The sequence below is a fragment of the Pelophylax lessonae genome, assembly GCF_965119305.1.
Source record: "Pelophylax lessonae genome assembly, contig: HAP1_SCAFFOLD_368, whole genome shotgun sequence".
Taxonomy (NCBI): Eukaryota; Metazoa; Chordata; class Amphibia; order Anura; family Ranidae; genus Pelophylax; species Pelophylax lessonae.
In genome coordinates this window covers 92,127-116,161 of record NW_028119976.1, presented here as the reverse complement: position 1 = coordinate 116,161, position 24,035 = coordinate 92,127, and the positions used below count along the sequence as shown (strand labels likewise).

Below are 24,035 nucleotides of genomic sequence, written 5' to 3'. Positions count from 1 at the left end.
AGACTTTTTCAAGTTCCCTAGGTTGTTCACTAACTTGATTCCAGATGTGCTGACTGGGTTGTTAGCTAGAATCTCAGTACCAGCAAATCCCTGAAAATTATGCACAAACAATATCCGAAATGTATGTCATAACCCTTAGGAACGCCTTCTTCCAAAGGCCTTTAACTAAAAGCACTGCATTTTCTCAGAGGATTTGGCTTGTTGTGGATGAGAACATAGCAATTTGGATCCTTATGTCTTTCATCCCCATCATCATTAGTAATGGTGGCAACAGGTGCAATTCCTGTCTTTCTGACTGAAGTCAAAGTCTAGGCTGGCCATACATGTTCAACTTTTGTTGTACAATTTTCTGTCAGATCTACCACAAACCACATAATGTGAGGTCAAAGCTAAACAACACATTCACTTGTATCCAATTAGGCAGGCCTTCGTACTACATACTTGAAGGTAAATTTCAAGAAAATCCAACAGAAAACTGAAAGAAAATTGTATCATGTATGGCCAGCCTAAGCCCCGTACACACGATCAGATTATCGAACGATCTGTCGTCCATTATTTGTGGCATACTAGTCTGATGTGGAAAGTGAAGAGGTTTTTTCAATACGAATTTTCCCGTAAGACAGAATTCTACTTCAGAAGTGATGTCATGTGTTGGATTGCTTTCTATGTGTTCTTTCGTCTCTGAGCATGCCTAGTCTTGCTCTAAAGATTTTTTTCCGTCGAAATCTGTACTAATGAGGCAAAAATCGGACGTTGTATTGTGGACAACAAAAATTTTATAGCCTGCACATCAGGATTTTGTCAGCCGAAAAGTCGGGGTCGGCTGTCGAAAGCACCATACTATCAATCCGAAAATCGGCAGATCGGTCGTTGGATGAAATTTCCCTTCCGAATTTCTTATCGTGTGTACGGGGCTTTAATCCTTGTATTTGGATGTAGAGTTCTCATGCTTCACAGCTATGAAGTTAGGAGCATTTACTGTATATCAATAACAAAGAAAGTTGGGTCATTCTTGGCCTTTGCTCTGATAAACTCCAAGAAGAAGCCAAAGGGTAGTAAATATACCTGACGTTCCCTTTGATATTTAGGAACTGCCGTTGCCCACTTTTCTTGAAATTAATAAGGCAATTTTGCCAGCACTGGGTTCACAATGTGTGCAGTGTTTAAGAAGCTAAGGCCTGGTAAGAGAGAATCATTCTTTGCAATTTCTAGTTCATGAAAAAATCACATAGTCCCTAGAACCTCTGGTGTTGAACAGTGTTCGTGCTGAATAACTTAGGAAAGTTTTTGAATTTAAACATTATGTTACACCAGCATTTAATATTTCTAAAATGTGCTCCCTTTGTGTGAAATACCTGGTGATGCTGCCAGTCCCCCTGCTTTCCTGTTTCAAACTGACCACACTAGGCTTAAGAGCACATCCTTCCCAGCGTGGCCAGTTTTCTGGCTTTTCTGGGAGCAAAGCCTACCTGTCCTTCAATGATCAGACTTCTGCTGGCATGCCACTCAGCACAGCCATTCACTGGGAATATCAGTGTACTGCTGCTTCTCAAATCCTATTGGGTTGATTTACTACAATTGGAAAGTGCAAAATCTGGTGCATCTATGCATGGCAGCCAATTAGCTTCTAACTTCCTCTTGTTCAGTTAGGCTTTGACATAAAAAAACCCTTGAAAGCTGTTTGGTTTCTGTGCAGCTGCTGCACCAGATTTTGCACTCTAAAGTTTTAGTAAATTACCCTAACCCCTCTATGCCCCCTATGCAGTTGAGAACAGAGGTTATGTTATCGTTTATAAAAAAAAATGTATTCATAATGTTTTTTATATATACTGTATGTACAGAAATGTATTCCCGAGTGTGGCTCAGGGTTCAATCTCAGTGCCAAAAGCGGTAACCCCGAGCCACACTCGGGGTACCGTCAGGGAGATCGCTGGATCCTGTAAGAGAGGGTACTTACCTTGTCCCCGGGATCCAGCGATGTGTCCCGGCAGTGTGCGGCGGCCAGATCTTCCTCCCGATCCTCTGTGCCCCGGCTTCCGTCTCCTGCGACGTGACGCTCGCAGGGGGGTGGAACCGGGGGCAAATTCAAACAGTAGAACACACCAAACACACTGATATATTGCAAAATAAAATAAATTCACATTAGATTGCCCCCCAGTGCCCTTTCCTGCAGTTTTACTGTACTTTTTATGTATGTATATATATATATATATATATATATATATATATATATATATATGTATATATTCACACACACACACACACACATATATATATATATATATATATATATAGATAGATAGATAGATAGATAATATATGTATACATGTGTATATATACATATATATATATATATATATATATATATATATATATATATATATATATATATATATACATACATACTTTAACTTATTTATAGTTATTTATTATATTATAATTTATGATTTTGTGTTTCAAACTTTATCATACCCGAGATGTTATAAAGAAGAACGCACAGTAAAAAAAAAAATCATATGTAAATAGTTGGTTTGGGCTGCTCATTCTTAAGAATTACATGCAAAATAATGGTACCACTTTCAGCACCTAAAATTGGAAAGAGTCATACCGCCAGGGAGGTTAAGGGCTGTCATACGTTTGCTCTAGCATCTCTACTTGGTTCTTGAGATTAGGGCCTTGGTCAGGTTCGTTGATGTGAACAACTTTAAACCTTTTGACACATAATGGTTAGCAGATCACAGTTTGCTTGGGTGGGATTCTGTGGTCCTGCACAACTTACATGACTGTAGCTATCCAGCTCCTGTAGCTCTCTGGTCATGCGCAAGACTTGAAGCATTCTGTGTGATTTTGTGGTTGCTTTTCTGGCTTAGGACAAAGAACAAGGTCTGTCTTGCAGGGCCATCAGGGGCAGTCAAAATAGAATAATGGACTTCGTTCTCTGCAGCCTGTTCCGAAACCCTTAGCTCAGTGTAGACGCTGCTCCCTCTCTCTCTGAAGGACTTCCAATTTCGCATCTACCTTGGCCTGCGTTGCATGCATCTCTGCCTGTACGCTTTTGCCTTGGTGACGTGTGCCCTAATGGATGCTTCTTTTTTTATGGAAGAAGCTTGGAACTTTGCTGCCTCTATGTTCACACAGGCTAATGTCAGTGGGGTACGCAGAGATTGTGGTGATCTGGATCTAAGCAACCATTGCTGTGAGTATGACCTCAGTGATCTAGAGGACCGCTTGGAGCTTTTCGGTGGAAGTGGAGTAACAGAATGCAGATTCACGTTTTTGTAAGATCCCATCTTCTGTCTATGATTTGGGCATCAGAAATGTGGTTTCCATATTGGTTAAGGCAGTAGAGCTGTTTAGCTCTTACACAAAATCTTCTGTATTAACGTTTGATAAAACAGAATAACAGTCTCCTACAGCTTTTATGGGCCCTTCTAAGTTTTATAAGTGCACTACCTAATTGTTTTATGTCCTTACAGGTTTCATCAGCAACAGTTTAGCACTGCATAGTTATAGTCCATAGATCAGATAGATTATCAGTCATCTCTGACATTTTTGCCCAATAACTGTCTTTCAGTTTTAAGGAAGGCGTAAAGTGGATGTAAACACTCCAGAGTTGTATAAAGCACTCGAAACCCATACTTGAGTAAAAGTACAAGTGCTCGATCAAAAAGTGACTTGAGTAGAAGTGGAAGTGCTCGATCAAAAAGTGACTTGAGTAGAAGTACTAAAGTATTCAACATTTTTTGTACTTAACCTCCCTGGCGGTATGATTATGTCAGGAATTACATACCAAAAGCGGTACAATTGTTTTCATGGAAATTTGGCGTTATGTATTATAGGCCTACAATTCTTAGTAATTACTGACTTAAACCTGACCAAAACAAGAGTCTAGTAGACATCCCAGATGTGATAAATTTGAAACACAAACACGTGAATTATAATCGAATCAATAATATTATTTTATTATTTAATATATAATATATATAATAAAATTATATTATTGATTAGATTATAATTCATGCATTATATATTATAGATATATGTGTGTATATATATATATACGCATGAATTATAATTGAATCAATAATATAATTTTATATATATATATATATAATACAAAATGTGTTTTGTGTTTTGTGCAACTTTTTTTTTTGAATTTCCCTCCCTAGTTCCGCTCCCATGCAGCATTGCTGCTGCAGGGAACGGAACTAGGAAGTGATCAGACCGACGGAGGGACGGAGGAGCGGCGGGACTCTCGGCTGGCGATCTCAGCAATGAGAGATCATCGCTGGATCGCCAGGATAAGGTAAGAGAACACCGCTGCGCTCTCTGCAATCCACCCCAAGCGTGACTCGGGGTTACCGCTCCTGATATGAAAAACCAACCCCGAGTCACGCTTGGGATTTCCGCCTAGGAGGTTAAGTATTGCAAGTAGTTTTTTAAAAAATTTTGCTACTCAAGTACTGAAAGTAAAAGTACCAGTAGTTTTGAAAAAAAAAATTGCTACTCAAGTACTGAAAGTAAAAGTACAAGTACTGTGTTATGTAGTTATTAAAGAAAGAAGTCAAAAGTTTGATCGTATTGTTTTTTATTATTTCAAATGCAGCTTTTATTTATACATACAGTAGCTTTTATTTTCGTATGCGCTGATAATACACATGTTTTGAGCTTCATGAAACCTGCCATCTACTGTTCTGGCTGTGGTAATTTTTATAATTGTAACGAGTAACTATGCAGCACAAAAAAAAAAATATCGGAGTAGAAGTATTGAAATCATTGAAAAAATTTAGTGAAGTAAAAGTGGAAGTAGGAGAAAAAAATTCTACTCTAGGAAAGTACAGATACCGCCTTTCGGTACTTAAGTATAGTAGTGAAGTAGTTCTACTTAGTTACCATACATCTCTGAAACCCTCACATATACCCAGTGAAATGCACAGCCACAGATGATACACAGAGATGAAACAAATCTCTCTACATAAGTTGTATTTGTATATCTGATGTATTCAGGTTCTAACATCGTGTTAGAATGTTTTCTTCCTGTTCCATCAGTTGGTGTGGAGTCTTGGCATTCGCTGTGTGACAGCTGTTTGGAGGAAAGGCACACATCCCCTCTCCACAGGAAGGAAGAAACATGCAGAGCTGTGAATAGACCAGCTCTCTGCTAATCTATCTATATGCACAACCCAACACAAGTTTACAGTTGCTTTTATCCTGTGTGTAAGAGAGCTTGTCAGAAGTTATCATGTTGATAACAGAGGAAACGAGCAGCAGAAAGACACAGGACATCGGGCTTTGGAGAGAAATAGGTAAACACTACAGAAATATTTGCCCAGATCAAATTTCATGAATGGGGTTTAAATCAACTCTAACTGTGACTTTGGGTTTAGCAGATATCTTTACCTGTTGCAAATCAGCTACATCTTGAGGAAGGATGATTGCTCACTGTCTTTTAAATGCTTAGATACTTGCTGAAAACAGGTTTTTGTGCAGGTTGGGAGTCAATTACAGTCTATCATAGCACAGGAATAAAAGAGGCAAGGATAATTCTGTAAACTTCTGTTCTTGTAATTTCACATGCAAAGTTCAGAAAACATAAAACCCAGTACATGCACAGCTTTCCAAACTGTAGAAAGATTTCCTTATAACAAGCGAGAACAGACACATGCAGGGCCGTCTTTAGGGAGGAGGCAAAAGGGTCAGCTGCCCCGGGCTCAGTCATTGCTGTGGGGCTCAAAGCAGCTTCCGCCTGTTTATGTGGAGAGAGACTGACATATGACGGCGGGAAGCCCAACGGCAGATTTCTAGCGCTGAACACGGTGCCCAGCTAAGCGGTAGGTTTCCGGAAAGCTTTATCAGGCAGAAAGCAAAAGGTTTATGCGAGAAGGAAGCTGTCAGTACACCGATTCAGGCAGCGGCTTGTCTGCATTATTGCTGGGAAGATTAGCAATATCAGTGTGCAGCGCGGCAGGTGGTAGGAGCGGAGGACTTGTTGTTTAACATGCTGTTGGAGACAGTGAGCCAGCTTAGTAAAGCTTGCGGTAACTTGGCTTTGCTTTGCTAACACTGTTCTGTCCTGTTCCTGCCTAATATGAGGTGGGGACTAATTTAAGACAAAGTGCACTTTGCTACGTTACTCTGCAAAATTCTGCTTATTATATGCAAGCTGCTTGAGCTGATGTGTGCATTCCAAAGCTGCTCTAACAGTCTGCATAAACCTCTGTCGCACAAGCTGTGGTTATTTCAAACCTGCTATTAGTCTATATGTACAGTATATGCAAATACAGTGGAATGGGACATCCTTTGCAAGCTTGATGGTGGTGGTAAAGCAATCACATCTGTTTGCACGAGCCTCTGCACTCCTTTAAAGGTGCTTGGACCGGCTACTATATTATAACACCTTTAGGCCCCTTTCACACAGGCTTTCCACTCAGGTCCGCCTGTCAGTTTTTCAGGCGAACCTGACTGGATGCTCCGTGCACCCATATTGAGCAGTGGATGTCAACGGTGACATGTCCGCTGACACCCGCTGCTATCCAATCCGATCCTGTCTGTAAAAACCCTATTTTCCATTTGTCTGGAGGATCGGATGGAATTGGATAGGATCGGATGAAAACGGACAGGCGGACCGTTTTCATCCGATCTCCCATAGAGGAGAGCGGGGCTCTGACAGGTCCGTCTCTGTACGGTGAGCGGGGACAGACCTGTCATCCCCCTGCTCAGCCGGGATCAGCAGATCGATCCCTGCTAAGAGACACTTCGAGGAAGAATCCAGGCACCTCGTCTTCCGTTCCAAGGTGGAGAATCTTGAGAAAGGTGAGAAATGTAACTCTTTCTTTTTCAGGAAACTCCACTCAGGACACACTCCCTTGTCTGAGCTGCGGGACGAGACCGGAACACTCCAGAAGGGGAAGGAGGCTGTGATGCAAGTTGTCAGCGACTACTACACCAACCTCTACTCCCCGAAAGAAACAGATACGGCTGAGGCCGACAGGTTCTTGTCAGGTATCACTAACCAAATTGATCCTGCAGGTATGTCGGCAATCAACGCCCCCTTGGTGCTGGAGGAACTGCACTCTGCCGTCAGATCCTTTAGGCAAGGCAGGACCCCGGGCTGCGACGGTCTCCCAGCGGAGCTCTATGTAGCGCTGTGGGATCTCGTTGGCCCGGACCTGCTCGAGCTGTACGAGGAGATGGTGGTGGAGGGCACAATGCCTCCGTCGCTGAGGGAGGGGATGATCACGATTTTGTATAAGCGTAAGGGGGAGAGAGGGGATCTGAAAAATTGGCGTCCCATCTCTCTCTTGAACGTGGACTACAAAATCCTCGCCAAGGTTCTGGCCAACAGGCTGAAATCTGTCATCGGACAGATCATCCACCCAGATCAGACTTGTGGCATTCCTGGCCGCAGGATTGCGGACAGCCTTGCGCTTGTCCGGGACACGGTCCAGTACATTCGAGGCCGCCGTGTGCACGCGGCCCTGGTCAGTCTTGACCAGGAAAAGGCCTTTGACCGTGTCTCCCATGAGTTTATGTGCAGAGCTCTGCGCAGGTTTGGTCTTGGGGACATGTTTTGTTCGTATGTGAATGTGATGTATAATGACATTTGTAGTACGGTGTTGGTGAATGGCTGGAAAACTGACCCTTTCCCTGTTCTCTCTGGGGTCAGACAAGGCTGCCCTCTCTCACCTCTGCTTTTTGTTTGCTGTATAGAGCTCTTTGCCGAATGCATCCGACAGAACCCAGAGATCAGAGGGATCACCGCACCGGGACCGGACAGAAGGGTTGTCAAGTGCTCACTCTACATGGACGACGTAACGGTGTTCTGTGCTGACCAGCGCTCCATCGACTCGCTCGTCCAGACCTGTGAGGACTTCGGCAAAGCTTCAGGGGCAAAAGTCAACTGCGGGAAGTCAGAGATCATGCTCTTCGGAAAGTGGTTCCTGCCTTCTTCTGCATCAATCCCTTTCAGCATCAAGGCGGACTTCATCAAAATTCTTGGAGTTTGGTTTGGAGCTGAGGGCGCAGCCCTGAAGTCTTGGGAGGAGAGACTGTCCAAGATGAGACAAAAGTTTGGACTATGGAGCCTCAGAGAACTCACCATCGAAGGGAAAACACTGGTACTCCGCAGCGAGATCCTCCCTGTGTTGCAGTACCTCGCCCAGGCCTGGCCCCCCCGGGTCAACACCTGCAAGGCCATCACCAGGGCGGTGTTCCACTTCATCTGGGGCTCCAAGATGGACAGAGTGAAGCGAGCAGTCATGTTCAAGGAACCCCTCAAGGGCGGTAAGGGCGTGCCCGACATCGCAACGTTACTGGGGGTGTTCTTTGCCTGCAACTGCATCCGCAGAACTTTGATTGACAGAACTTCGGACTCTGGAGGCAACTCCATGTCCCGTTTTTTCCTCCTGCCTCTCTGGAGGTCCCTTGGATGGGACAAATGGGACAGCTCCATCCCCTACAACTGGGACACTCCTTGGTACTACTTGGACACTTTCAAGTTCATCAAGGAGCTGGGGCTGCATGGAGTTAAGCCCGACTTGTGGAAGCCAAAAACTATCTACAAGTTGATCAGAGCATCGGACATTGCTGAGACTGTTCCAGGCCTCCCTTCAGCCACTTGCAAAGTGGTCTGGAGGAATGTTTCTTCAAAGAGACTCACCAACAGGCATAAAGATCTGGCGTGGATGGCTGTCCAGGGAGGGCTGCCACTCAGGACATTTATGCATGCCAGAAACTTGTGCAGATACAGGCACTGCCCCTTTTGTATCATCCACGAGGAAACGTCCTTTCACGTTTTCTGGGAGTGCTCATTTGCACAGAGCCTGTTGAGGGCCTTGGAACCTGAACTTAAAGACTTTGTTTCACAGACTGCCATCACACATTTTGCTGTGCTGAATGGACTTTTTCATGGTACTTTTACACAGGAGGACATTGACAACGCCTGGCGGGTGTTGTGTTGCTTTAAGGACGCTTTATGGTGCGCCAGAAAGCGCCTTATCCACCAGAGGGAGAGGATGTCCATTGAGGACTGTCGCAGACTGGTTCACAGTCTGCTCAGAGACTATAACCTGATGGATCTCATGGAGGAAGAGGAGGTCTGAAGATTTCCCCTTCCCCCACTCTCCCTTGTGTGTCTTTGTCCATTCAATAAAGCTTCGGGCCTGTGATTTCATTCCCCCCCCCTTACCCCTCTCTCCCACCCCCCCATCACACCTGTTGCTTTTTTGAAATGTTACAGTATTGATTCAGTTTGAGTAACATAACGTATAGACAATGTTATTTAGTTTCATGCTTCAGGGGTATTGCGGCGTCATGCATGATGTGATGGCTCGGGGTATCCTTACTCCGCACAACACATCAGGCATCATACCGCAGAATGAATGTATGTGATTGAATGTATTTATTAGTATGACCGGAAATGTATTGTAATGTAGTGTATTTATGCGCTGCGTCGCAGTACAGGGGAGAATGTACCCCGACAAAAGTATTGTTTTTTGTATATCTTTTATGCAAATAAAGATTACATTTTCAACCTGCTAAGAAAAACTGAGTCTGCCGGGCGGAAAGCCCATGTGAATGGACCCTTACAATATTCTGCTAAAGCAATTGCTTAAAAAGCTGTATGTTTACCTAAGCCTACTCACAAAATCTGCTTGTCTGTGTAAAATCAAGGTTAAAAAACAAAGGAGCATCCTTGCAAATATAGTAATTGTCAAGTGGTACTTTTGTGGACATAAGTTTCAGTTGTGAGAAAGACTACTAGTGCCAGCAAGCTCAAGAGTTATTTATGTACTGAGATTATGCATGACTCCTGTTTCATGATTCAGTTTGCTTGAAGTAGGAGTATATGCCTGAATTGGGCTACCTATATTGTTCTTTAATATATTTGGGAAATTATATTTATAATAAAGTTTAAGTTTAGAATTTTTTTTATTTTATTTTTTTTGATACATTGACTGTATGAATGCTGCATTGGTCCATAATAAGCTGGTTTCTGGGTGTCGGGATGTCTATGTCCTGTCCAGTGTTCATTTTGAGTAGGAGGTGGACAGGATCGTTGATTAATCTGATACACTGCAGGGCTACAACAGTGGCAGTTGCTCTGCCCCCTGCCGCCTCTCAGCCAATCAGTGAGCAGTAATGATAAGTAGTACCCTATAGCAATCAATCAGTAAGCAGTAATAATTTGCAGTAACCACTAACAACCAATCAGTGAGCAGTAATGATGTGCAATAACCTCTAGCATCCAATCATCAAGCATAAATGATGTGCTGTAAACTCTAGCAACTGTCAGTGAGCAGTAATGATATGCTGTAACCTCTGTCATTCACAGTTGCTGCCTGATCTGCTTCAGTAAACTGATTTTGAGTCTTACTGCAATTCATTGTATGTCTCAAAGCAGGGAGGGGGTGGGGGTAGTGGGGCCCAAGAAAGTGTTTGTCCAGGGTGCAATCAATAATAAAGATGGCCATGGAAAAATGGGAGTAATGCAGGAGACTGTTATTGGATCCTAATTTCCTTATGCAATATATGCTGACTCATAGTGTGGACAGACGACTGTGCTTTCAGAAGCATAAGCAAAACTTCTCAGCAGAGTGTATACAGTATAAGTATACTGAATCATGCTCTTTACTGTTCTGTTTAAAATACCGTTTTATGCAATTCAAGATACCCCCTGAGACCCAGTCTATGCAGATTGTAGCAGATGGGCAGGAGGAGCCTACAGGGGGTAGATAAGTTGTTTGTTATGTCCTCCATGTTTCACCATTAGCTCATTGGGTGCCAAGTACTGGGTCACATGGAAGGCCTACCCCGCGTGGGTTCTTCTGGGCTATGTTAGGCGCTTTTTATAGGGTCAATTTACTACACGCAAGGGATACCTTACTTTTGTGTAGTCTTCATCAATGCCTTGGGTCAAGGCTGAGGCTGCTGTGGGGGAATACTCGACCTTAAGGTGGGCCTCCACTCTTTAGAGATGAACATATGCCACGTACACTTGCACTGCAACTGTTCTCCAGTTAACTCTCGGTTCCCTGTGACAATGTACACGCTCTCTATAATCTGCATTTAGGAGAGACATGCTGAGCCAATGTCCACATCCACCTGCCCAGCGTTTTCCATTACTGCTCCCCAGTAGCGGAGTGGGCCCTGCTGTGCACTCTGTGCAGACTCCACTCATGCACTAAACTTTACTCTTGAACTTCCATACCTCTGTACAGGATGAGAACCTCTGCGATGTAATTCGCTCCTGTTGCTATGGGAGAAAGACCGCTGGTGAAAAATCTCCTTCGCTGCTAGAGGCTGTTCCACCTATACCAAGTACACACTATCGACAGGCTGCTCGTTAAACTTCCATTACAACTAATTGTGTCTTCACACCACTCCACTCCACCCCACACCGATGTCTTACCCCAGTGTGTTAAGACCCACTTGATGAACCATGTGTGCCAGTTATAGATAGCTTACACACAACCCGGAACCAACACTAGTTTGCAAGCAACCAAGCGCTTCGAGAGGATAACTACCTCTAATATAGTGTGATAACAAATGCTGCTACTTGATAAAATAACATGAAATAAGAGAATATATGTAAATACAAGCAATATGTAGACACAAAAAATTCTAGTAGCGCAAAAAAGAATGATAAGCTCACTCCCCAATCACATTCACTGAAAACTTGTAAAGACTGTAGACATAAATATAAAAATATCTATAAAAAATATATATATATAAAAATAGTCCCAGCATGAATCAGTCCACCAAAGCAGCGTTGAAAAACATATGACAAATAGCGATATTCACACTGATGTATCCCTTGAAAGATCCTAATCGGTGCAGAAATAAAGGATCACCTTGACCACCACCACTGTGCTCTGAAGGGGGGAAGGTAATGCACACTCACCGACTTCACTGGCCCAGTGATTCTCACCACTGAGCAAACAAGCCACAATACAGCCACTACCACTCGGGCTTCCGAATTGGGTCCAATCAGACTAATGACAGGCTCTGCTGCATCCACTTGGAGTTCCGGGATGGGGCCGATAATGGGCTCAATCAAGTGAATGGACATGCAAGGGAAGGAAGGAATAGAGCTCCACTAGTGTGATAACGTATAATACTGGCTTTATTTCAAATTACACAATACATCACACTCACATGACATCAGTTGAAAATTCGCATGACCGGAGGTGTATACCCATCGGGACCCGTATCCTGACTCCACGCCGCGGATCGCGCCTTCCGGGTGCTCACTCTCCTCGTACACTCTGACTTGGTTACGCCGCCTGAGGGGCGTGGCCAGGCGGCGTAACCAAGTCAGAGTGTACGAGGAGAGTGAGCACCCGGAAGGCGCGATCCGCGGCGTGGAGTCAGGATACGGGTCCCGATGGGTATACACCTCCGGTCATGCGAATTTTCAACTGATGTCATGTGAGTGTGATGTATTGTGTAATTTGAAATAAAGCCAGTATTATACGTTATCACACTAGTGGAGCTCTATTCCTTCCTTCCCTTGCATGTCCATTCACTTGATTGAGCCCATTATCGGCCCCATCCCGGAACTCCAAGTGGATGCAGCAGAGCCTGTCATTAGTCTGATTGGACCCAATTCGGAAGCCCGAGTGGTAGTGGCTGTATTGTGGCTTGTTTGCTCAGTGGTGAGAATCACTGGGCCAGTGAAGTCGGTGAGTGTGCATTACCTTCCCCCCTTCAGAGCACAGTGGTGGTGGTCAAGGTGATCCTTTATTTCTGCACCGATTAGGATCTTTCAAGGGATACATCAGTGTGAATATCGCTATTTGTCATATGTTTTTCAACGCTGCTTTGGTGGACTGATTCATGCTGGGACTATTTTTATATATATATATTTTTTATAGATATTTTTATATTTATGTCTACAGTCTTTACAAGTTTTCAGTGAATGTGATTGGGGAGTGAGCTTATCATTCTTTTTTGCGCTACTAGAATTTTTTGTGTCTACATATTGCTTGTATTTACATATATTCTCTTATTTCATGTGTGCCAGTTACTTACAATACACCTCTTTGAGTAACTTCAGACCAGGCAAGAATAAAGTTTCAAACACTTTACTTAAGGAAGTGCAAAATAGACATCTCACAGTCCAACAGATAAACGCATTTATTCTTTCCTAATTCCCTAACGAACCATAGGCTTGAGTGTTGCCCCAGCATACCTGCTAAGGTGTTGTCTAAGCACAGATAAGTCCTTTACAGGCATCTCCATGTAGGTACAAGTCCTTCCATGGCACAAATTAGTGCTGGTTTCAGGGTTAACTCCAGGTTCTGATTACTCTACATCTGGACGGTGCTGCAAATCATCATTCTGCTCCTCCCACGTCTACCACCCTCTGGGTTTCTCTGCAAGGAGCCCCTGTGCCAGACCACTGTCCCAAAATATATGTTAGGATAAGTGGGCTTGGACCCAGAGAAGAACCCACCAAAAAACGTAAAGAACTGGGAAGGGCATTGACTCCTACCCTCCCGGCAGGGACAGCACCTATCTAACTATTTCAATCTGCCCACAAGACAGTATGGTAGTTAGTAGTGATGGTAGAATCCACAGACAGCGTGAAATCATCAAGAAGTGTCAGAATGAAACCCAGTGCAGTTTACTCCTAACTTAGCAGGTTACAAGGTTGTTTCCTGAGCATTTTTTTGCAGGTGAAAGAGTATCACAGGACAATATGCCATTTGACTATATGAAGGGGGACTCTACTTCATTAAGGGCAAAAACAAAAGTAACAAATATCATGGAGAAGGAGAAAGTGGCAACTAAGGGTTGGTTTAACTAGTGTATAACAGCAATGGGAAAACAGTGGAATGGACAAAGGCACAAAACATCAGCGCCTGACCTCACATGCGCTTCTGGAAGAATGCTCACACATTCCATAGACACACTCCTAAACCTTGTGGACAGCCTTTCCAGAAGAGTTGAAGCTGTTATAGCTGCAAAGGGTGGTCCATCTCAATATTGAACCCTACAGACTAAGACTGGAATGCCATTAACCACTTACCCACTGGGCACTTAAACCCCCTTCCTAACCAGAGCAACTTTCAGCGCTCTCATATTTTGAATGACAATTACTCAGTCATCCAGTAACTCTGTTCGCCCTTTTTTTTCCACACAAATAGAGCTTTCTTTTGGTGGTATTTAATCATCATTGGATTTTTTATTTTTTGCGCTATAAATGAAAGAAGACTGAAAATTTTGTAAAAATCTTTGTTTGTTTCGGTTTTAAATTTTGCAAATTTAGTAATTTTCCTTCATAAATTTTGGCCAAATATACTGCTATAAATGTTTTGTAAAAATAACCAAAAGAAGTATATATTATTTGGTTTTTGTGAAGGTTATAGAGTCTACAAGCTATGGTGCCAACCATTGAAAATTGATTACACCTGATGTACTGCCAGCCTATCTCATTCTTGAGACACTAACAAGCCAGGAAAGTACAAATACCCCCCAAATGACCTCTTTTTCGAAAGTAGACATTTCAATGTATTTAGTAAGAGGCATGGTGATATTTTTGAAGTTGTAATTCTTTCCTTCTATTCTTTGTAAAATGAAGATTTGTTTTTCTCACAAAATTGTCATATTACCAAGTTATTTCTAACACACTGTATAGGCATACTTGCAACTACATCCCAAAATACATTCTGCTACTCCTCCTGAGTATGTCCATACCACATGTGTGAGACTTTTACACAGTCTGGCCACATACAGAGGCCCAACATCCAAGTAGCATCTCCAGGCGTTCTAGGAGCATAAATTACACATAGTTACATAGTTACATAGTTACATAGTTAGTGAGGTTGAAAAAAGACATCAGTCCATCCAGTTCAACCTATGATGTGTGTGTGTGTTTGCTTTTAGCCGTACATTGTATACCCCTGTATGTTGTGGTCTTTAAGGTGTCCATCTAACAGTTTTTTGAAACTATCAATGCTCCCTGCTGATACGACTGCTTGTGGAAGAGAATTCCACATCCTTACCGCTCTTACAGTGAAGAACCCCTTACGCACTTTAAGGTTAAACCGCCTTTCCTCTAGTTTTAGTGAGTGGCCACGAGTCTTATTGTATCTCCTTTCTCTGAATAGTTTGTTCCTTATGCTCGGGTCGCCAGTACAGTATTTGTACATTGATATCATATCCCCCCTCAATCGTCTCTTCTCCAGAGAGAATAAGTTCAGGGCTTGTAGTCTTTCTTCATAGCTGATGTCCTCCATCCCCCTAATTATTTTTGTTGCCCTTCTCTGGACTTTCTCCAGTTCCAGCACATCCTTCCTGAGGACCGGTGCCCAGAACTGGACAGCATACTCCAGATGTGGCCGGACCAGAGTCTTGTAGAGCGGGAGAATAATCTCTTTATTTCTGGAGTGAATCCCCTTTTTTATACATCCCAGTATTCTGTTGGCTTTGCTTGCTGCGGCCTGGCATTGCATGCCACTGCCAAGCCTGTTGTCAACCAGTACCCCTAAGTCCTTTTCCATCCTAGACTCACCCAGAGGTTCCCCCCCTAGCGAGTAGCTTGCTTTCTGGTTTCTGGCCCCCAAGTGCATTACTTTACATTTTTCAACATTAAATCTCATCTGCCATGTAGTTGCCCACTCCGTTATTTTGTTCAGGTCCGCTTGCAAGGTTTCCACATCCTGCATAGAAGATATTGGCATGCCTAATTTAGTATCATCCGCAAATACTGAGATTGTACTAGATATCCCCTCCTCTAGATCATTTATGAATAAATTAAACAGGATTGGTCCCAGGACAGAACCCTGGGGGACCCCACTTTCCACACCCGCCCAATCCGAGTACTCCCTATTAATCACCACCCTCTGTACTCTCCCCTGGAGCCAGTTCTCTATCCAGGTACTCACCTTATGGTCCATACCTATCTTCCTTAGTTTGTACAGTAAGCGTTTGTGGGGAACGGTGTCGAAGGCCTTTGCAAAGTCCAGATACACCACATCCACAGGCTTACCTTTATCTAGGTGGCAGCTCACTTCATCATAGAAGGTTAATAGATTGGTTTGGCACGAACGATTTTTCATGAATCCGTGCTGATTAATACTTATAATACCGTTTTCATTACTAAAGTCTTGTATGTGGTCCCTTAACATCCCCTCCAATATTTTGCAGACTACAGATGTTAGGCTGATCGGCCTATAGTTACCCGGGATATATCTCGGCCCCTTTTTAAATATTGGTACCACGTTGGCTTTTTTCCAATCAGCTGGCACCATACCCGTCTGTAAACTATCCATAAAGATCAAGAATAATGGTCTGGCAATCACCTGGCTGAGCTCTTTAAGAACCCTCGGGTGCAAGCCATTCGGTCCCGGGGATTTATTTATGTTAAGTTTCTCTAGTTTAGCTCTAAGTCTATCTTCTGTTAGCCATGGCGGCACTTCCTGAGGTGTATTATTTAGTTCGGCCTTACAAGCTGGGTTCGTGTAGACCCCCGATTCCTTTGTGAAGACTGAAGAAAAGAAATTATTTAACACTTCCGCCTTTTCTCTGTCCTCAGTGGCCATTTTTCCTTTATCATCTTTTATGGGGCCAATGTGTTCTGGCCTCGCTTTCTTACTGTTTATATACTTAAAGAACTTCTTGGGGTTCTTTTTACTCTCCTCCGCTATATGTCTCTCGTGTTCTATTTTAGCCGCTCTGATTTCATCTTTACATTTCTTATTACACTCTTTATAATGCTTAAATGCTGCCACTGACCCCTCAGTCTTGTAATTTTTGAAGGCCTTTTCTTTAGCTCTAATATACATTTTTATGTTGGAGTTTAGCCACCCAGGGTTTAGTTTTGTTCTTTTAAATTTATTTCCCAGTGGAATGCACTGGCCCACCCCCTTGTTAAGTATGCTCTTGAAGCACTCCCATTTTTCCTCCGTGTTCTTTGTTCCCAGGGTTCTATCCCATTTTATATTTTCTAGCAGTGAGCGCAGTTTAGGGAAATTGGCTCTTTTGAAATTCAGCGTCTTAATATTACCCTTGTGTTTCCTATTACTGTGATTAATACTGAAACCAATTGACCTATGGTCACTGTTCCCTAAGTTTTCCCGTATTTCTATATCCGTGAGCAGGTCTGTATTGTTGGTAATCAGTAGGTCAAGTACCGCATTGTTTCTTGTCGGTGCATTCACCATCTGACCCATGAAATTGTCCTGCAAAATATTTAGGAACTGCCTAGCCTTGGCTGAGTGCGCGGTTCCTTCTGCCCAGTCTATATCCGGATAATTAAAGTCCCCCATTATAATGACATTTCCCATCCTTGCTGCCAATCCTATCTGTAACATGAGGTCCGCCTCCCCCTCCTCACTCTGGTTGGGGGGCCTATAGCATACGCCCAATATTACCTTCCCCACCGTGCCTTCCCTTTGAAGCTCTACCCATAGGGATTCTGCCTCGTCCATAGCTCCATTAATATCATCCCTCATATTTACCTGTATACTGTTCTTAATATACAGACATACCCCTCCCCCTTTTTTACCCTCTCTATCCCTGCGATAAAGGGAATACCCCTGAATGGTCGCCATCCAATCATGAGAGCTGTCGAACCAAGTCTCAGTTATCCCCACAAAATCTAAGTCCTCCTCAAACATCAGCAGCTCCAGCTCTCCCATCTTGTTGGCCAGGCTTCTGGCATTGGTATACAAGCCTCGTAATTTAGATTGGTTACATTTATCCTCATTTGATGTTTTTAGGCTGCTCTCTTGATTTTTCCCCGTACCCACCCTGGGTTTAGGAGCTCCGAACACCCTACCGCTAATGCCCCCATTTCTGCCCTCTGAATCTTGCTTTCCACTGGCTAATTCTACATCTGTACCCTCCCCCCCATTCCCTAGTTTAAAAGCCCCTCTAACTTTTCGGCCATCCTCGCACCCAGTACGGCTGCACCCACCCCATTTAGGTGCAATCCGTCCCTACCAAAGAGCCGGTGACCGACTGAGAAGTCGGCCCAGTTCTCCAGGAACCCGAAACCCTCCTTACTACACCAGCTCCTCAGCCACTCGTTAACTTCCCTAATCTCCCGCTGCCTCTCTGGTGTGGCTCGAGGTACAGGTAGTATTTCGGAAAATACTACCTTGGAGGTCCTAGTCCTCAACTTAGCGCCTAAGTCCCTGAAATCGTTTAGGACTCTCCGTCTTCCTCTGCCTATGTCATTGGTACCCACGTGTACCATGACAGCTGGGTCTTCCCCAGCCCCACCCAGTAATCTGTCCACCCGATCCGCGATGTGCCGAACCGGAGCGCCCGGCAAACAACAGACTGTTCGGCACACACGGTCTATGTCACAGATTACACTGTCTGCCCTTCTAATAATTGAGTCCCCTACCACCAGCACCTGTCTTTCCTTTCCCTTTCTCCCGGCCTCACTGGAGGAGTTCTTCCCCTGGCAGCTAGGGGCGTCACTCTGCTCCAGCAATGCTGGTCCCTGACTGGTTTCCCCAACATCTCTCAACGGGGCGAATCTGTTGGGGTGCTCCAGCCCAGGATCAGCCTCCTTGCCTTGTTCCCTTCTACCCCTCCTAACTGTCACCCCTCTACTCTGCTCTGATGCCTGCACCTCCGATACTCCGCCCACCTCTGTGCAGACCCCTGCCTGCACCTGACTGGTACAATCCTGGCTCTCCTCCAGTATGGACATTCGTCTCAGTGTTGCCAGCTGCCTCCCTAGATTCAGGACCTGAGCTTCCAGGGAATTTCCTGACTACCTATCACACTTTTGAAGGCCCTGAGCACCAGGACAATCCAAAAGCCCTCAAAATTACCCCATTTTGGAAAGCAAACACCCCAACACACAATCTAGGAGACATTATGAGTCTTTTAAACATGTAATTTTTTCCCCGCAATTTTGGAAAATGTGGAAAGAAAATGAAAACGCATTATTTTTTACACAAAGTTGTCCATTTATAAGATATTTCAAACACATAGAATGTGCATAGCAAAAATTACGACCCAAAATACATTCTGCTTCTCCTCCTCAGTATGGTGATACTGCATGTGTGAGACTTTTACACAGCCACATACAGAGGACTAACATTCAGGGAGCACCGTTAGGTGCTCTAGGGGCATAAAATTACTAATCTAATTTCCTGACTACCCATTACACTTCTGTGAGGCACTGTAGGGCACTGCTAAGCACTGTAGTGGCACTGATTTGGCATGGATGTGGCACTGATGTGGCATGGATGTGGCACGGATGAGCACTGGCATGGCATTGATGTGGCACAGATGAGCACTGATGTGGAATGGATGTGGCACAGATGAGCACTGATGTGGCATGATTGAGGAACGGATGAACATGATTGAGGCACGAATGGGCATGATTGAGGCATGGAAGGGCATGATTGAGACATGGATGGGCATGATTGAGGCACAGATGGGCATTATTTAGGCATGACTGAGGTATAATTTAGGAATGATTGAGGCATGATTGAGTTATGATTGAGGCATGGAGGAGGCAGGTGCGAGTGGTGCTGCAGTCTCTCTCTTCACACGCTGTACGAATCACTATGTACAGCATGTGAGGAGAGAACTGAACCGGACATTGCCCCATCATTGAACGGAGCGATCATGTGGTAAAAGACCGCTGTCATTGGTCCTTTACCACAATCTGTGATGCGCCGGGTCCACTGGACCCGGAAAGCATAGACACTTCCGTGTGTGTGCCCTGGGGGGCATGCAGGAAGCGCTATTCTGTGAGAACCTCATTGTATGCCCTCCCAGAAAAAGCCGACCGCGCTGTAGCCATCATTCTGCTATGACACGGTCAGCAAGTGGTTTAAGTTCATGTGCGTTTAAAGGCAGATGTCCCAATACTTTTGACAATATAGTGAATCTCAGGTTACAGCAAATGGAGTAGAGATTTTGCACTGATTCTTAGACAGCATTAATTTAACGGAACCGCGACCCACTGTGTGCTTGTGTGCTTCCATCATATACGGCTTCCTCTATTCTTGAACATAGATGTCAGATATTCTAGCCGCCCCCATCCAAAAATAGCCAAAAATAGCTTGTATAAGACCTGGAACATTTTTTTCGAACAAACTCACAACGAATATATACCCCACCAGGTCAGGTGCCTGACTACATTATCATATGTAGATGAAATTGTGTACAAAAATATAATTAACATATCTAAGTAACAACCAACACAAACAGTATTCTACTTTCCCTCTAGCAACTAATAGATGACAGTGATTTGATTAACTTGAGCTAATTACCTAGCAGACTTGCCGTCATCGAGCTCCTGAAGTAAATATTATTATAAGTGTAAACAGATCTCCACAGTAGACAATAGGTGAGTTAATCAGCACAATCAAAAATGTATGGAAGACAGGTGGTTGAGCTGATGACATTAGCATCTGTGATGAGTCTGACTGTGCTGAACAGTCACCTATTGGCAATAGGCAGCTAGACCTTTAACATGGATCCTAGGCCTAGAGTCCCAGAGTCTGTGTGTCTTGGGGAGATGTGGACTTGAATCCAAAGTAACATTACTCCAAGGGTCCCCCCCAGCATACACCCCACAAAGAGCAGTGTTCCCTTAGAAGCCAGGGTCCATAGTCAGTAGGCAAGAGCCTAGCCTGCAGTCCTCTCCAAAAGCCCCTGTGTCCCGAGTGAGTTTGTCACAATTGGTAGTTAACTACATGTGTTTACATTTCCACAATTTGTGCCCAATGTATAAAAATACATGTTGATCCTGCGAGAAATCTTGTGAACTGACAGCCTCCTGTGCTCTGCGCCTGTGCTGACTATTATCATTAGCGTTGTTGCTCTAGGTCAGGGAGCATATTATCTGTAGGATTGCTAAGTGAAAATAAAGCTTGAAAAGAAGCTGCAATATATTACATAATTGTTTTCGGTATTGCATGTGCTTTACAGTCAGACTATACAGGAGTCAGGCCATAAATACATATCAGACGTGTCATCTTTTCTGTTGAACAATTTACACAGTCAAAAGACAAGCTGAAAGTATTTTCTCTGTATACTGTACAAATAATACAACCCATGATCCATGTGCAGAATTTCCACGCAGCCGTCTGGCAAATCTTTATTGACATTACTAACCGCTATTAACCCATTGATGGCCAAGAGCCAGGCCTGTATATAAAGTATGTCTCCAAATGGGGATGCAGACAACAATAGAAATTCAGTTTCAGAGGTTCAAAACGTTTCTCAGTCTACTGAAGAAAATAACGTGTTTATTAAGCTGGCCATAGATAGATCCAGCTATCGGCAGACAATCCAACTATGGGCAGGCTGATTGTACAGATTCTCAATTGAACCCGAGCATGGTGGTGTCCCTTTAAGGCTTGGTGCGACATGTATTGCACATGGAGATGGGGATTTGGTCAGAATTCATAGGAGTTAATTTACTAAAGGCAAATAGGCTGTGCGCTTTGCAAAGTGCAGTTGCTCCAGGTCTTAGTAAATGAGGTAAAGCCTCATATTACAAAAAATACCCAATCAAATGCAAGGAAAATAAAAACTGCATTTTTTCTTGCACATGATTGGATGATGGAAGTCAGCAGAGTTTCTGCTCATTTACTAAGCTCTGGAGCAACTGCCCTTGCAAAATGTAACTGCACTTTGCAAAGTGTGCAGTCTATTTGCCTTTAGTAAATCAACCCATGAGTTTCTTCAGTTCTGAAAACAGATACAATGTAGCAAATTGGATCATGCTTTGCTGCAGTTTTTTCGCCTTCCTCTGGATCAACTGCTGGTATAGGATTGTGTGGATGGGATTGTATTTTCATGATTTGGATGTACACTCATTTCCAAATAATTTTAGTAATACATTTCAACAAACCTGAAATAAATAATAATGAAACAAATTATCTGGAAACATATTGCAAAAAATACAGTATGGTGAAAAAGTGGAATAAGATTATGGTTCCTACTTAGGCTGCTTTTTAGAATAGAATAGAATAGAATAGAAAAGAAAAGAAAAGAAAAGAAAAGAAAATAAAAGAAAAGAATAGAATAGAATATAATAGCATATAACCTAGTAGAATAGAAAATAAAAAGGATTGAATTGAAATGGAAATAAAACATTAGAAAAAAATAGAATAGCATAAAACAGAATATAATAGAAAAAAACAGAATAGCGTGGAATAAAATTGAATAAAACAGAGTAGATTAAAACAGAAAAGAATAGTTTAGAATAGAATATAAAGGAATAGAAAACAATAGAATAGAATAAAACAAAATAGAATAAAATAGAATAGAAACTAAAATAGAAAAGTCCAACACGCTGGTTGTTCCCAAGTTAATCGATGGATCAACTTGGGAACAACCAGCATGTCAAATTTTAAGTGCGTAATTATTGCCAGGGACTGTCCCAGACCTTTATCCAGGATGATTGATGGCTGACAAGCTTGTAGGTAGGTGGGGGGTGGTGTGGCAGCAATAACTTACACAGTCGGGTGCAATAGAGAATTTGTATTGAAGTAATGCAGTAGCAGTTCCCAACAAAGTCCAGAGGGAGGACCGCCCAACTGGGTGTGCCCACGGTTTCAGCAAAGAGAATGGAAAGATGCTCAACCGGACTCACAGTGCCGGTAAAGAGCTGAATGAGGACTGGCCATTTTGTGCCTAATCCAGGAGATGTCCAGAAGAGTAGCAGACCCTACGCTTTCCTTCCTCGCCAGAAACCTCTGCCTACCGCTAACCCTGTCCCTTACAGGCAGGGTATCTTTCCCTACACTGCCCACTTGCAAATGCATGCCAAAGCTGCCTATCCTAAGATGGCCACCAGAGTCACATGGAGCGGCAGGATAGGATAGCTCACACAGTGACCCAGTAAACCATAGATGAACACTGTTCCTCGTGACTTCCTCTCCAACAATGGTGCCACCGCAGAGAGTTCCACCTGTCGTAGATAAAGCAGACTGCCCCTGCCTACAAGCTGAGTGGGCACTCTAGGCTTGGAATGAATGACAGAGCAGTGATCAGAGCATATGTTAATTCCACCTAAAGCAGTATGCGCTTTGTTTGATGTCCTCTCAGTTATCCTGGTCTCCATGTTTGCTAGCTGGTCACTGCGACCACTTCCAGTAGGCTGCTTCATCATGGAGACCCATGAATGCTCTTGTATGTCAGTACAGAAGAAAATAAGACACTAATGTACCTTAGGGTAAGGCTCTGCTGTCAACTGCATGCAAAGAATTATCCACCAAGCCCAGACTTTGGACCTTTGGTATGTCCTCTCTCTCTGCGTTCCAAGGGGAGCACTGGACTTTGCACTGTTGAGGCATCTCGTTGTACAGTGGGATAGTGGAGGCGCACCAAAACACCAAGGCTTGAGCCAAGTATTGTGGCTGTTAAAGCCGTGAGCTTGTTTTTGATTTTTTATTTATTAAATTTCAAAGTAAGCAGATAGAAATATTTAGGGTGGCTGGGAAGCTACCTGATCATTTTTCATGGTTTTACACTGACATATTCCTGCTCGTGTCTCCATGGTCCCATCCCAGATAGCAAGGATAACTTGCCACAAATTTGTGGCACTGTTGTTAACTTGCTACACTAGCAGAGCCCTTGAAGCACAAGTTCTAGTTGTCACTTTTCCAATTCGTAGCAAATTTGAATGGCAAGTCTCTAGAAAGAGCAAAGTTGCAGTGGTGAGTCTACAGCAAGAGCTCTGCAGGTTTACAGCATGAAAGTTCATCCACAGTGACCCCTGTGGTGGGATGACTATTGCACAAAATAACTGAACCAGAACTTGCAGCAGACTTGCAGAATGTTTGCAGAAGAAGTTGATCTGGAGTCATTCAATGCGGACTTGCAAATGTGCAAAAAACTTATGAAGCCTGGCAAGTCTAGCAATAGCTTAGCAAGTCATCTTCAAACTTTCAGCACAATTGCTTGCTATCTGGTATGGTTCACCTCGGTCTCATGACAGACTGAAAGCGATGTAGAAGATGGCAGGATGGGAAGAGCTGGGAGTTTATCGCAATCTTTTTCACAAATTTCCTCTGCATTTCATAAAATGCACAAATACAAATTTT

The 24,035-nt window shown here is 43.5% G+C and overlaps 1 protein-coding gene across 1 annotated transcript in view; it reads left to right on the top strand.

The window, feature by feature from the left end:
• Positions 1–8,763, top strand: part of LOC309543820 (uncharacterized protein) — a gene marked incomplete at both ends in the record, with an annotated part of 30,015 nt that extends 21,252 nt beyond the window's left edge. Inside the window, 2 exons of the mRNA XM_082276253.1 lie at positions 6,721–7,002; positions 7,711–8,763. Coding sequence (XP_082132379.1) covers positions 6,721–7,002; positions 7,711–8,763 — 1,335 coding nt within the window. The remainder of the gene's footprint in view (positions 1–6,720; positions 7,003–7,710) is intronic.
• Positions 8,764–24,035: the final 15,272 nt, after the last annotated feature.